Raw genomic sequence first — 16,460 nt, 5'->3', positions numbered from 1 at the left:
CCATAAATATTGTGTGGAAATTTCAGCTTATATTATGTTTACTTAGGAACAGAGTAGAAGAGTTATCTCCCAGTTTAATAAAGAGCCAAATATTGCTAAGAAGAACATAAGATTTTTCCTGAACGAGACTGATCATTTGTCTTATTCAGATATATGTCTACAAACGTGGCCAGCTATAGGAGATGCCTCTGGAAACTGCTCAAGTGAAAACAAAGCCAAGAATGCTCTTATTTGTTCCCCGGAATTAGCATTTAAGGAAAAACTGCATCTAAATAGAAACTGTTGTTATCTATCACAGTTGATGGACAGGGTTTTTTATGAATTCCTAAAACCTCCCTTGTTAACATTACTTAGGTTAATTCTAAGCATACTTCTGTGTATTCAAAGAACTCATTTGCTTCCAGCTGAAGTCGTTAGAGAAAATCAATAGATGCACTCCCGGAAGAGCATGGATCTCCTTATTTACTTGTGGGTGAGGTTACATAAGATGAGATAAATACTCCTGAAGGGCCAGTCCAATCAACCCAGCAGACACGGATTCATTTTCAGCCTTCTCAAGTCTGAGAGTGTGAAAAAAAGAAGAAGCTTCAACAACAAGGCTTGTTGCTGGAACATTTTTCATTCTGTTAGTCGGTTATTCATTCATTTAAATGTATTGGCGTCCCAACTATAGCGGACTCTGTTAAAAGTGGGCGCCTCGCTAAGGGCGTGGAAGGCAGCCAAGAGATCGCCTGTGGGCAGGAAAGCTTGCAGCGCTCCCCCCCCCCCCGGCGCTTGGCGTTTGTTTTCTCCCCCACCGATCCGCTGCCTTCCGCCACCCGCCTCCCGTCTCTGGAGGACTTTCCTCGGTCGCTCCTGGACTCACCTGTCGGCGCTGAGAGCGGTGAGAGTGAAGACGGAAACACCCACCGAGGTAAGCTGAATGGCCGGCAGCAGCTTGCAGCCCACCTCGCCGAAGAGCCAATCCTCGAGGAAGAAGCGGGAGGCGTCGACCGGGACGCAGGTGAGCAGCAGCAACAGGTCGCCGGCGGCCAGGCTGGAGATGAAGATGTTGGGCACGCTCCGGGCGGCGCTCCGGGCGGCGAAGATCTTCAGCAAAGTGAAGTTGCCCAGCAAGCCCACGGCCACGATTAGCAGGTAGAGCGAGGGGATCACGCAGCGGATGGCGAAGGCCGCCCCACCCTGCGGGGATGATGTTCCCGGAGCAGTCGCCTCGCTGTCGTTGCCCGCCGCCGTCCCGTGGAGCCACGTGGACTCTGTTGACCTCGGTGGCATCGCTCCTTGGCAGCGGGGACTCTCTCGACGGCCTTCTGCCGAGTTTTCGGTCTAGGAGCCCCCAAATCAAGCTCTCTCTTCCCAAAGACCTCAAGAAGGAAACAAAGTCTCATCAGAGTCAAATGTCCTCTTTGCTTCCGAAGAAATGGGGTGAAGGAAGAAGAGGCGAGACGCTGGCTCGTCCGCTGCTTGAAAGATTCTTGGGAAAGCTTTGGGGGGGGGGTCGGTCCGCCGGGCTGTTCTGCGAAGCTAGCGTTGGGGTGTGAGAAATCGCCTGGCTACAGCCTCGTCTCCTGTCTTCCTCTGTCTGGAACGCGACTCTCTCCAGCCGAGTTCGCTTTGCCCTTCTTGGGGGGGGGGGGGGAGACGGCTTTCCTTTAAAGGCGAGCGGGTCCGCCTCCACAAGGAGGAACAGCAGGAAGTTGAAGGCCCCTGAGTTGAGGTAGGATGAGGAAAAAGGGTTTTCCCCGCATCAAGATCCAAGAGAACGTCTATATATGCTCTTTGGTTTTGAGGGGTCACGAGTCCCTTTCAAAGTCCTTCCTACGAACTGTAAGGACTGACCTCTGTGTTATAGTTACTCTTGAGTATCAACAAGGCGGCAGCGCAAGTAGCAGCTGATCTAAAGCTAGGTGTCTTTATTTTTTCAAGGCAATACAGACTCTTCACAATATATCATCGAGTCAGTTACAACCCTGATGGATACATCCACATAAATAAGCCTGAGTAGGATTAAACATGATTAGGGTTTTAATTGTGGCTTATGGGAACCCAGCCTAACAAATGGTTTATGGTTCGATGTCTAAACGGGAAAATGAAGATAAATTGGAACTGTCTGATGCTTTGGTACCGAAAAGCTCGCTGAAACTATGTAATCTCTCGTTTGTTTAGCTTCGGGGTAGAGCTCACAGTAATTATGCTTTTTTGGGAATTACTACCCATTGAAATAAATTACATTTGCAGCCCAATCTGCATCAAGTGAGCAGAAAATGCTGTTATCTTGTAGTTTTTGATCTTCAGGATCTTGGAGATGATATTAAATTTTTTAAATATGAATACAGCTATGAAATAAATAATTTAAAGCAGGAATATGCAAATATATGTATCTCTTTCTGCTCAAAATATTTGTATATATTTGAGCATTTAAATGTGCAAGAAAGAGACAGTATTACATCTAATGTAATGAAAGATATTCATTATTGATTCCCTCTGATTTAGTCTATAGGGTTTTTTTTTTTCAAAATAGCATAACCCATCTCTGTCTTTCTGTGGCTCCCTAGTGAAAGTTCAGCACCCTTTAGTTGTCAGAGAACTAAACGACAGCAGGAGATTTACTGTCCCTGGTGTCAATCCCTATCCTGCATCTACTGCTTCTATTTCAAATAACATCAGTCATTTGATTTCCCTCCAGTGATGTCAGTGAATAAAAAACCTGCCGTTGTATGGTGTTATAATAAAGGACAAATATATCTTTAATAGTAGTACAGTTAATGATAACTAAAAACCCATCTCATTCAACTTCAGAAGGAGACACAACGGCAAGGTGACGGAAAAGAAAAGAACAAAAAAATGATATTACAAGGATGTATTTGAGCTAGGGTTAGTTGCAACTACAAAAAGGGGTTTTTTTTCCTTTTCTCTCTCTCTCTCTCTCTCTCCCTCTCCCTCTCTCTCTCTCTCTCTCTCTCCCCCTCCCTCCCCCCCCCCTCTCTCTCTCTCTCTCCCGAAAGAGAAAAAGAAAAGAAGAAGATATACTGCATCTTAGAAGTTAATAGGCAAACCTCAGCATATTTACTTTCACTGGGCATAATTTTCAGTTATTTGTATCTACGTCTATCTATGTATCCTAGTAAAATACATTGAAAAATTCCTTAAGAGGAAAATTCCACTTAGGGTTAGAACAAGGTCACCATGAACTTGGACAGCAAAATGGACATCGCCAACAAATTCAGAGTGCTTGGGTATCATTAGAAGGCTACTGACTTTTCCACTTAGGGTTAAACTTAGGTCACTAGAAACTCAGAGAACAAAATGGACCTAACTCTAAGTGGAATTTTTATCCTATGAACTTTTCCCATATATTTCACCAAGAAAAATAGATAGGGCAGGATACAAAAGTCACTACCATTCTAATAATACCCAATCACACCGAATTTCTTGGCAATGTACATTTGGCTTTCCAAGTTAATGGTGATCTAACCTTAAGCCTAAGTCGAATTGTCCTCCAATGGGATTTTCCCATGTATTTCACTAGGAAAAATAGATAGAGAAGCCTAGAAAAGTCAGTGCCCTCCTAATCATACCCAAGCACTCTGAATTGGGTGATAATGCACATTTTACTCTCCAAGTTCATGCTGACCTAACTCTAAACCTAAGTGGAATTTTGCTCCTTTCGGATATTCCCATATATTTTATCTGGAAACATACATAGGGGAGGATACAAAAGTCATATCCATATCCTATCCATATCCAATCACTCCAAAATTTTTGGTGATGTCCATTTTATTCTCCGAATTCATGGTGACCTAACCCTAACCATAAGTGGAATTTTCCTCCAATGGGATTTTCCCATAAATTTTACCAAGAAACATAGATAGGGCAGCCTAGAAAACACAGTGCCCTATTAACCATACCATATCTGAATTTGTTGACGATGTCCATTTTGTTCTCCAAGTTCATGGTGATCTAATCATAACACTAAGTGGAATTTTATGCCAATGAGATTTTAACAGGAAACATAGATAAGGCAGCCTAGAAAACTCAGTACCCTACTAATCAAAGAATTTCTAGCCGGCCTTATATATTTTTCCTGGTAAAATACATGGAAAAATACAATAGGAGGAAAATTCCACTTAGGGTTAGGATTAGGTCACCATGAACTTGTAGAGCAAAATGGGCATCACCAATTAATTCAGAGTGCTTAGGTATGGTTAGGAGGGCACTGACGTTTCTACCATGTACTTTACTAGCAAATCTTTGTTTGCTGGTAAAGTACAGGAGAAAATCCAATTGGAGAAAAATTCCACGTAGAGTTAGATCAACATTAACCAGAAGAGCAAAATGGACATCGTCAACAAATCCGGAATTCTTGGGTATGGTTAGGAGGCCGATGAACTTTCTAGGGTGCCTTACTTTTCCTGGTAAAACACATAGGAAAATCTTTTTGGATGAAAATTCCACTTAAGGTTAGGGTTAGGTCATCATGAACTCGTAGAGCAAAATGGAAATTGCCAACAAACTCAGAGTACTTGGGTATAGTTAGAAGGACACTGACTTTACTACCCTGCCCTATCTATGTTTCCAGGTAAAATACATGGCAAAATCCAATTGGAGGAAAATTCCACTTAGGGTTAGGGTTAGGTCACCATGAACTCGGAAAGAAAAATGGACATCACCAGCAAATTAAGAGTATGCTTAGGAGGGCACTGAGTTTTCAAGGCTGTACTATCTATGTTTCCTGGGAAAATACATGGGAAAATCTCATTGGAGGAAAATTCCACTTAGGGTTAGGGTTAGGTCACCAGGAACTTGTAGACCAAAATAGACATCGCCAGCAAATTCGGACAGCTTGGGTATGGTTAGTAGGACACTGAATTTTCTAGTCTGCACAATCTATGGTTCCTGGTAAAATACATGGGAAAATCCAATTGGAGGAAAATTCCACTTAGGGTTAGGGTTAGGTCACCATGAATCATAGAGAAAAATGGACATCGCCAGCAAATTAAGAGTAATTGGGTATGGTTAGGAGGGCACTGACTTTTCTACCCTGTACTTTAGAGCAAATCTTTGATTGCTGGTAAAATACAGAGGAAAATCCAATTGGAGGAAAATTCAACTTATGGTTAAATCAACATTAACCAGAAGAGCAAAATGGATATGGCCAACAAATTCGGAATTCTTGGGTATGGTTAGGAGGGCAATGAGCTTTCTAGGGTGCCTTACTTTTCCTGGTAAAACACATGGGAAAATCTTTTTGGAGGAAAATTCCACTTAGGGTTAGGGTTAGGTCATCATGAACTCGTAGAGCAAAATGGAAATCGCCAGCAAATTCAGAGTACTTGGGTATAGTTAGAAGGACACTGATTTTACTACCCTGCCCTATCTATGTTTCCAAATAAAATACATGGCAAAATAGAATTGGAGGAAAATTCCACTTAGGGTTACGGTTAGGTCACCATGAACTCATAGAGAAAAATGGACATCTCCAGCAAATTAAGAGTAATTGGGTATGGTTAGGAGGGCACTGAGTTTTCAAGGCTGACCTATCTATGTTTCCTGGGAAAATCTCATTGGAGGAAAATTCCACTTAGGGTTAGGGTTAGGTCACCATGAACTCATAGAGTAAAATGGACATTGCCAGCAAATTCGGACAGCTTGGGTATGGTTAGTACGACACTGAATTTTCTAGTCTGCACAATCTATGGTTCCTGGTAAAATACATGGGAAAATCCAATTGGAGGAAAATTCCACATAGGGTTAGGGTTAGGTCACCATGAACTCATAGAGTAAAATGGACATTGCCAGCAAATTCGGACAGCTTGGGTATGGTTAGTACGACACTGAATTTTCTAGTCTGCACAATCTATGGTTCCTGGTAAAATACATGGGAAAATCCAATTGGAGGAAAATTCCACATAGGGTTAGGGTTATGTCACCATGAACCTGTAGAGCAAAATGGACATCGACAGCTAATTCGGAGTACTTGGGTATTGTGAGGAAAACACTGACTTTTCTACAATGCCCTCTCTATGTCACATGAACTCGTAGAGAAAAATGGACATCGCCAGCAAATTCAGAGTAATTGGGTATGGTTAGGAGGACACTGAATTTTATACCCATTTTTTTCCTCCAATTGGATTTTCCCATATATTTTATCAGGAAACATAGATAGGGAAGACTAGTAAAGTCAGTGTCATCCTAACCATACCCTAGAACTCCAAATTTATTGGCAATGTCCATTTTGTTGTACGGGTTCACGATGACCTAACCCTAACCCTAAGTGCTATTTTCCTCCAACGAGATTTTCCCATGTATTTTCCCAGGAAACAGAGATAGGCCAGCCTTGAAAACTCAGTGCCCTCCTAACCATACCCAAGTACTCTGAATTTTCTGGCGATGTCCATTTTGCTCTACGAGTTGATGGTGACCTAACCCTAACCCTAAGTGGAATTTTACTCAGATGGGATTTTCCCAGGTATTTTAACAGGAAAAATAGGACACCCTAGAAAACTCATCGCTCTCCTAACCATACCCACTGACTTTTCTACCCTGCCCTATCTATGTTTCCTGGTAAAATATATGAGCAAACCTTAACCCTAAGTCGAATTTTCCTACGATGGGATTTTCTCATATAGTTTACCAGGATACATAGTTAGGGCAGGGTTGAAAAGTCAGTGTCCTCCTAACCATACCCAAGCAGTCCGAATTTTCTGGCGATGTCCATTTTGCTCTACGAGTTCATGGTGACCTAACCCTAACCCTAAATGGAATTTTCTTCCAATTGGATTTTCCCATGTATTTTACCAGGAAACATAGATAGGGCAGACTAGAAAAGTCAGTGTACTCCTAACCATACCCAAGAACTCCAAATTTGTTGGCGAAGTCCATTTTGCTATAAGGGTTCATGGTGACATAACCCTAACCCTAAGTGGAATTTTCCTCCAATGAGAGTTTCCCATATATTTTATCAGTAAACATAGATAGGGCAGACTAGAAAAGTCAGTGTCCTCCTAACATAGATAAGCCAGCCTTGAAAACTCAGTACCCTCCTAACCATCCCCAACTACTCCGAATTTGGGGGTTATGTCCATTTTCCTTTATGAGTTCATGGAGACCTAACCCTAAGTGGAATTTTCCTCCGATGTGAATTTCCCATGAATTTTACCAGGAAAGCTAGAGAGGGTAGAGTAGAAAAGTCAGTGTCCTCCTAACCATACCCAAGTACTCCAAATTTATTAGCGATGTCCATTTTCCTTGACGGGTTCATGGTGACCTAACCCTAACCCTAAGTGGAATTTTCATCCAATGAGATTTTCTCATGTATTTTCCCAGGAAAGATAGATAGGTCAACCTTGAAAACTCAGTGCCCTCCTAACCATACCCAAGCAGTCAGAATTTGCTGGCAGTGTCCATTATGCTCTATGAGTTCATGGTGACCTAACCCTAACCCTAAGTCGAATTTTCCTCCAATTGGATTTTCCCATCGATTTTACCAGGAAACATAGATAGGGCAGACTAGTAAAGTCAGTGTCATCCTAACCATACCCAAGAACTCCAAATTTATTGGCAATGTCCATTTTGCTGTACGGGCTGACGGTGACCTAAACCTAACCCTAAGTGCTATTTTCCTCCAACGAGATTTTCCCATGTATTTTCCCAGGAAACATAGATAGGCCAGCCTTGAAAACTCAGTGCCCTCCTAACCATATCCAAGTACTCCGAATTTGCTGGTGATATCCATTTTGCTCTTCGAGTTCATGGTGACCTAACCCTAACCCTAAGTGGAATTTTCCTTCAATGTGAATTTCCCACGAATTTTACCAGGAAAGCTAGAGAGGGCAGTGTAGAAAAGTCAGTGTCCTCCTAACCATACCCAAGCAGTCCGAATTTGCTGGCGATTTCCATTTTGCTCTATCGGTTCACAGTGACTTAACCCTAACGCTAAGTGGAATTTTCCTCCAATGAGATTTTCCCATGTATTTTCCCAGGAAACATAGATAGGGCAGGGCAGAAAAGTGAGTGTCCTCCTAACCATACCCAAGAACTCCAAATTTGTTGGTGATGCCCATTTTGCTCTACGGGTTCATGGTCATCTAACCCTAACTCTAAGTGGAATTTTCCACCAATGGGATTTTCCCATGTATTTTTCCAGGAAAAATAGGACAGCCTAGAAAGCACATTGGCCTCCTAACCATACCCAAGAACTCCGAATTTGTTGGCGATGTCAATTTAGCTCTACAGGTTCATGGTGACCTAACACTAAGTGGAATTTTCCTCCAATTGGATTTTCCATGTATTTTACCAGGAAGCATAGATAGGGCAGGGTAGAAAAGTAAGTGTCCTCCTTACCATACACAAGCAGTACGAATTTCTTGACGATGTCCATTTTGCTCTACGGGTTCATGGTGACATAACCCTAACCCTAAGTGGAATTTTCCTCCAAAGGGATTTTCCCATGTATTTTTCCAGGCAAACTAGGGCAGCCTGGAAAGCTGATCGCCCTCCTAACCATACTTAAGAACTCCAAATTTGTAGGTGATGTCCATTTTACTCTTCGGGTTCATGATGACCTAACCCTAACACTAAGTGGAATTTTCCTCCAATTCGGAGTTCTTGGGTATGCTTCGGAGGACACTGACTATTGTACCCTTCCTATCTATGTTTCCTCATAAAATATATAGAAAATCCCATTGGAGGAAAATTCCACTTAGGGTTAGGGTTACATTACCATGAACTCGTAGAGCAAAACGGACATCACCAGCAATATTGCAATACTTGGGTATGGTTAGGAGGGCACTGAGTTTTCTACCCTGCCCTATCTATATTTCCTGGAAAAATACATGGGAAAATCTCATTGGAGGAAAATTCCACTTGGGTTAGGGTTAAGTCACCATAGACTCGTAGAGCAAAATGGACATCGGGAGCAAATTTCGACTTCTTGGGTATGGTTAGGAGGACACTGACTTTTCTACCCTGCCCTATCTATGATTCCTGGTAAACTACATGGAAAATCCAATCGGAGGAAAATTCCGCTTAGTGTTAGTGTTAGATCAGCATGAACCCGTAGAGCAAAATGGACATCGCCAACAAATTTGGAGTTCTTGGGTATGGTTAGGAGGGCACTGAATTTTCAAGGCTGGCCTATCTATGTTTCCTGGGAAAATACATGGAAAAATCTCATTGGAGGAAAATTCCACTTAGGGTTAGGTCGCAGTAAACCCATACAACAAAATGGACATCGCCAGCAAATTCGGAGTCCTTGCTTATGGTTAGGAGGTCACTGACTTATTTTGGCTGTCCTATCTATGTTTCTTGGAGAAATATATGGGAAAATCCCATTGGAGGAAAATTCCACTTAGGGTTAGGGTTAGGTCAACATGAAGTCGGAGAGCAAAATGAACATCACCAGCAAATTCGGAGTACTTGGGTATGATTAGGAGGGCACTGACTTTTCTACCCTGCCCTTTCTATCTTTCCTGGGAAAATACATGGGAAAATCTCATTGGAGGAAAATTCCACTTAGGGTTAGGGTTAAGTCACCGTGAACCCGCATAGCAAAATGGACATTGCCAACAAATTTGGAGTTCTTGGTTATAGTTAGGATGACACTGTTTTTACTAGTGTGCCCTATCTATGTTTCCTGATAAAATACTTTAGAAAATCCAGTTGGAGGAAAATTCCACTTAGAGTTAGGGTTACGTCACCATGAAGTCGTAGAGCAAAATGGACATCGGGAGCAAATTCGGACTTCTTGGGTATGATTAGGAGGGCACTGATTTTTCTACCATACCCTATCTATATTTCCTGAGAAAATACATGGGAAAATCTCATTGGAGGAAAATTCCACTTAGGGTTAGGGTTAAGTCACCGTTAACCCGTACAGCAAAATGGACATTGCCAGCAAATTCGGAGTGCTTGCTTATTGTTAGGAGGTCACTGACTTATCTTGGCTGCCCTATCTATGTTTCTTGGATAAATACATGGGAAAATCCCATTGGAGGAAAATTCCACTTAGGGTTAGGGTCAGGTCAACATGAACTCGTAGAGCAAAATGGACATCACCAGCAAATTCGGAGTACTTGGGTATGGTTAGGATGACACTGACTTTACTACTCTACCCTATCTAGGTTTCCTGGTAAAATACATTAGAAAATTCAATTGGAGGAAAATTCCATTTAGAGTAAGGGTTACGTCACCATGAAGTCGTAGAGCAAAATAGACATTGGGAGCAAATTCGGACTGCTTGGGAATGGTTAGGAGGACACTGACTTTTCTACCCTGCCCTATCTATGTTTCCTGGTAAAATACATGGAAAACCCAATTGGAGGAAAATTCCGCTTAGTGTTACCGTTAGGTTACCATGAACCCGTAGAGCGAAGTGGACATCACCAACAAATTCAGAGTACTTGGGTATCGTTAGGAGGGCACTGAGTTTTCTAGGCTGGCCTATCTATGTTTCCTGGGAAAATACATGGAAAAATCTCATTGGAGGAAAATTCAACTTAGGGTTAAGGTTAGGTCACCGAGAACCCATACACCAAAATGGACATCGCCAGAAAATACGGAGTGCTTGCTTATGGTTAGGAGGTCACTGACTTATCATGGCTTCCCTATCTATATTTCTTGGATAAATACATGGGAAAATCCCATTGGAGGAAAATTCCACTTAGGGTTAGGGTTAGGTCAACATGAACTCGTAGAGCAAAATGGACATCACCAGCAAATTCGGAGTACTTGGGTATGGTTAGGATGACACTGACTTTACTAGTCTACCCTATCTAGGTTTCCTGGTAAAATACATTAGAAAATTCAATTGGAGGAAAATTCCATTTAGAGTAAGGGTTACGTCACCATGAAGTCGTAGAGCAAAATGGACATCGGGAGCAAATTCGGACTGCTTGGGAATGGTTAGGAGGACACTGACTTTTCTACCCTGCCCTATCTATGTTTCCTGGTAAAATACATGGAAAACCCAATTGGAGGAAAATTCCACTTAGTGTTACCGTTAGGTTACCATGAACCCGTAGAGCGAAGTGGACATCGCCAACAAATTCAGAGTACTTGGGTATCGTTAGGAGGGCACTGAGTTTTCTAGGCTGGCCTATCTATGTTTCCTGGGAAAATACATGGAAAAATCTCATTGGAGGAAAATTCAACTTAGGGTTAAGGTTAGGTCACCGAGAACCCATACACCAAAATGGACATCGCCAGAAAATACGGAGTGCTTGCTTATGGTTAGGAGGTCACTGACTTATCATGGCTTCCCTATCTATATTTCTTGGATAAATACATGGGAAAATCCCATTGGAGGAAAATTCCACTTAGGGTTAGGGTTAGGACATCGTGAACCCGTATAGCAAAATGGACATTGCCAACAAATTGGAGTTCTTGGTTATAGTTAGTATGACACAGTTTTTACTAGCCTGCCCTATCTATGTTTCCTGGTAAAATACATTAGAAAATCCAGTTGGAGGAAAATTCCACTTAGAGTTAGGGGTACATCACCATGAAGTCGTAGAGCAAAATGGACATCGGGAGCAAATTCGGACTTCTTGGGTATGATTAGGAGGGCACTGATTTTTCTACCATACCCTATCTATATTTCCTGAGAAAATACATGGGAAAATCTCATTGGAGGAAAATTCCACTTAGGGTTAGGGTTAAGTCACCGTTAACCCGTACAGCAAAATGGACATTGCCAGCAAATTCGGAGTGCTTGCTTATTGTTAGGAGGTCACTGACTTATCTTGGCTGCCCTATCTATGTTTCTTGGATAAATACATGGGAAAATCCCATTGGAGGAAAATTCCACTTAGGGTTAGGGTCAGGTCAACATGAACTCGTAGAGCAAAATGGACATCACCAGCAAATTCGGAGTACTTGGGTATGGTTAGGATGACACTGACTTTACTACTCTACCCTATCTAGGTTTCCTGGTAAAATACATTAGAAAATTCAATTGGAGGAAAATTCCATTTAGAGTAAGGGTTACGTCACCATGAAGTCGTAGAGCAAAATAGACATTGGGAGCAAATTCGGACTGCTTGGGAATGGTTAGGAGGACACTGACTTTTCTACCCTGCCCTATCTATGTTTCCTGGTAAAATACATGGAAAACCCAATTGGAGGAAAATTCCGCTTAGTGTTACCGTTAGGTTACCATGAACCCGTAGAGCGAAGTGGACATCACCAACAAATTCAGAGTACTTGGGTATCGTTAGGAGGGCACTGAGTTTTCTAGGCTGGCCTATCTATGTTTCCTGGGAAAATACATGGAAAAATCTCATTGGAGGAAAATTCAACTTAGGGTTAAGGTTAGGTCACCGAGAACCCATACACCAAAATGGACATCGCCAGAAAATACGGAGTGCTTGCTTATGGTTAGGAGGTCACTGACTTATCATGGCTTCCCTATCTATATTTCTTGGATAAATACATGGGAAAATCCCATTGGAGGAAAATTCCACTTAGGGTTAGGGTTAGGTCAACATGAACTCGTAGAGCAAAATGGACATCACCAGCAAATTCGGAGTACTTGGGTATGGTTAGGATGACACTGACTTTACTAGTCTACCCTATCTAGGTTTCCTGGTAAAATACATTAGAAAATTCAATTGGAGGAAAATTCCATTTAGAGTAAGGGTTACGTCACCATGAAGTCGTAGAGCAAAATGGACATCGGGAGCAAATTCGGACTGCTTGGGAATGGTTAGGAGGACACTGACTTTTCTACCCTGCCCTATCTATGTTTCCTGGTAAAATACATGGAAAACCCAATTGGAGGAAAATTCCACTTAGTGTTACCGTTAGGTTACCATGAACCCGTAGAGCGAAGTGGACATCGCCAACAAATTCAGAGTACTTGGGTATCGTTAGGAGGGCACTGAGTTTTCTAGGCTGGCCTATCTATGTTTCCTGGGAAAATACATGGAAAAATCTCATTGGAGGAAAATTCAACTTAGGGTTAAGGTTAGGTCACCGAGAACCCATACACCAAAATGGACATCGCCAGAAAATACGGAGTGCTTGCTTATGGTTAGGAGGTCACTGACTTATCATGGCTTCCCTATCTATATTTCTTGGATAAATACATGGGAAAATCCCATTGGAGGAAAATTCCACTTAGGGTTAGGGTTAGGACATCGTGAACCCGTATAGCAAAATGGACATTGCCAACAAATTGGAGTTCTTGGTTATAGTTAGTATGACACAGTTTTTACTAGCCTGCCCTATCTATGTTTCCTGGTAAAATACATTAGAAAATCCAGTTGGAGGAAAATTCCACTTAGAGTTAGGGGTACATCACCATGAAGTCGTAGAGCAAAATGGACATCGAGAGCAAATTCGGACTTCTTGGGTATGCTTAGGAGGGCACTGAGTTTTAAAGGCTGGCCTATCTATGTTGCCTGGGAAAATACATGGAAAAATCTCATTGGAGGAAAATTCCACTTAGGGTTAGGGTTAGGTCACCATGAACCCGAACACCAAAATGGACATCTCCAGCAAATACGGAGTGCTTGCTTATATTTAGGAGGTCACTGACTTATCATGGCTGCCCTATCTATATTTCTTGGATAAATACATGGGAAAATCCCATTGGAAGAAAATTAAACTTAGGGTTAGGGTTAGGTCACCGTGAACCCGTACACCAAAATGGACATCGCCAGCAAATACGGAGAGCTTGCTCATGGTTAGGAGGTCACTGACTTATCTTGGCTGCCCTATCTACTTTTCTTGGAAAAATACATGGGAAAATCCCATTGGCGGAAAATTCCACTTAGGGTTAGGGTTAGGTCAACATGAACTTGTAGAGCAAAATGGACATCACCAGCAATATCGGAGTACTTGGGTATGGTTAGGAGGGCACTGACTTTTCTACCCTGCCCTATCTATGTTTCCTGGGAAAATACGTGGGAAAATCCAATTGGAGGAAAATTCCACTTAGGGTTAGGGTTAAGTCACCGTGAACCCGTACAGCAAAATGGACATTACCAACAAATTTGGAGTTCTTGGTTATGGTTAGGATAACACTGACTTTACTAGTCTGCCCTATCTATGTTTTCTGGTAAAATACATTAGAAAATCCAATTGGAAGAAAATTCCACTTAGGGTTAGGGTTACATCACCATAAAATCGTAGAGCAAAATGGACATCGGGAGCAAATTCAGCCTTCTTCGGTATGGTTAGGAGGACACTGACTTTTCTACCCTGCCCTATCTATGTTTCCTGGTAAAGTACATGGAAAAACCAATTGGAGGAAAATTACACTTAGTGTTAGTGTTAGATCAACATGAACCCGTAGAGCAAAATAGACATCACCAGCAAATTCAGAGTACTTGGGTATCGTTAGGAGGGCACTGAGTTTTCAAGGCTGGCCTATCTATGTTTCCTGGGAAAATACATGGGAAAATCTCATTGGAGGAAAATTCCACTTAGGGTTAAGGTTAGGTCACCGAGAACCCATACACCAAAATGGATATCACCAGAAAATACGGAGTGCTTGCTTATGGTTAGGAGGTCACTGACTTATCATGGCTTCCCTATCTATATTTCTTGGATAAATACATGGGAAAATCCCATTGGAGGAAAATTCCACTTAGGGTTAGGGTTAGGTCACCGTCAACCTGTACACCAAAATGGACATCGCCAGCAAATACGGAGTGCTTGCTTATAGTTAGGAGGTCACTGACTTATCTTGGCTGCCCTATCTAGGTTTCTTGGATAACTACATGGGAAAATCCCATTGGAGGAAAATTCCACTTAGGGTTAGGGTTAGGACATCGTGAACCCGTATAGCAAAATGGACATTGCCAACAAATTTGGAGTTCTTGGTTATAGTTAGGATGACACTGTTTTTACTAGCCTGCCCTATCTATGTTTCCTGGTAAAATACTTTAGAAAATCCAATTGGAGGAAAATTCCACTTAGAGTTAGGGGTACATCACCATGAAGTCATAGAGCAAAATGGACATCGGGAGCAAATTCGGACTTCTTGGGTATGATTAGGAGGGCACTGATTTTTCTACCATGCCCTATCTATATTTCCTGGGAAAATACATGGGAATATCTCATTGGAGGAAAATTCCACTTAGGGTTAGGGTTAAGTCACCGTGAACCCGTACAGCAAAATGGACATTGCTAGCAAATTCGGAGTGCTTGCTTATTGTTAGGAGGTCACTGACTTATCTTGGCTGCCCTATCTATGTTTCTTGGATAAATACATGGGAAAATCCCATTGGAGGAAAATTCCACTTAGGGTTAGGGTTAGGTCAACATGAACTCGTAGAGCAAAATGGACGTCACCAGCAAATTCGGAGTACTTAGGTATGGTTAGCATGACACTGACTTTACTAGTCTACCCTATCTATGTTTCCTGGTAAAATACATTAGAAAATTCAATTGGAGGAAAATTCCATTTACAGTAAGGGTTAGGTCACCGTGAACTCGTAGAGCAAAATGGACATCACCAACAAATTCGGAGTACTTGGGTGTGGATAGGAGGGCACTGACTTTTCTACCCTGCCCTATCTATGTTTCCTGGGAAAATACATGGAAAATCCAATTGGAGGAAAATTCCACTTAATGTTATGCTTAGGTCACCATGAACCCGTAGATAAAATGGACATCGTCAACAAATTTGGAGCTTTTGGGTATGGTTAGGAGGACACTGACTTTTCTACCCTGCCCTATCTATGTTTCCTGGTAAAGTACAAGGAAAAACCAACTGGAGGAAAATTCCACTTAGTGTTAGTGTTAGATCACCATGAACCCATAAAGCAAAATGGACATTGCCAACAAATTTGGAGTTCTTGGGTATGGTTAGGAGGGCACTGACTTTTCTACCCTGCTCTATCTATGTTTCCTGGGAAAATACATGGGAAAATCTCATTGGAGGAAAATTGCACTTAGGGTTAAGGTTAAGTCACCGTGAACCCGTAGAGCAAAATGGACATTGCCAACAAATTTGGAGTTCTTGGTTATGGTTAGGATGACACTGACTTTCCTAGTCTGCCCTATCTATGTTTCCTGGTAAAATACATTAGAAAATCCAATTGGAAGAAAATTCCACTTAGGGTTAGGGTTACGTCTTCATAAACTGGTAGAGCAAAATGGACATCGGGAGCAAATTCAGACTTCTTCGGTATCGTTAGGAGTACACTGACTTTTCTACCCTGCCCTATCTATGTTTCCTGGTAAAGTACATGGAAAAACCAATTGAAGAAAAATTCAACTTAGTGTTAGTGTTAGATCACCATGAACCCGTAGAGCAAAATGGACATCACCAGCAAATTCGGAGTACTTGGGTAACGTTAGGAGGGCACTGAGTTTTCTAGGCTGGCCTATCTATATTTGTTGGATAAAAACATGGGAAAATCCCATTGGAGGAAAATTCCACTTAGAGCTAGGGTTAGGTCACCATGAACCCGTAGAGAAAAATGGACATCACCAGCAAATTCGGACTTCTT

At 42.0% G+C, this 16,460-nt stretch overlaps 1 protein-coding gene across 1 annotated transcript; it reads right to left on the bottom strand.

The window, feature by feature from the left end:
- Positions 1–861: 861 nt before the first annotated feature.
- LOC120314352 (neuromedin-B receptor-like) lies at positions 862–1,447 on the bottom strand. Its single transcript, XM_039357364.1, has one exon. The coding sequence runs from the start codon at positions 1,273–1,275 to the stop codon at positions 862–864; it is 414 nt and encodes a 137-aa protein (XP_039213298.1). The 5' UTR covers positions 1,276–1,447.
- Between the last annotated feature and the right edge of the window lie 15,013 nt (positions 1,448–16,460).

This window comes from Crotalus tigris, unplaced genomic scaffold (genome assembly GCF_016545835.1).
Source record: "Crotalus tigris isolate CLP2741 ecotype Arizona unplaced genomic scaffold, ASM1654583v1 scf7180000018894.30560, whole genome shotgun sequence".
NCBI lineage: Eukaryota > Metazoa > Chordata > Lepidosauria > Squamata > Viperidae > Crotalus > Crotalus tigris.
Note: the sequence above shows the minus strand (reverse complement) of the source record. Positions and strands in the feature narration are given on the sequence as shown.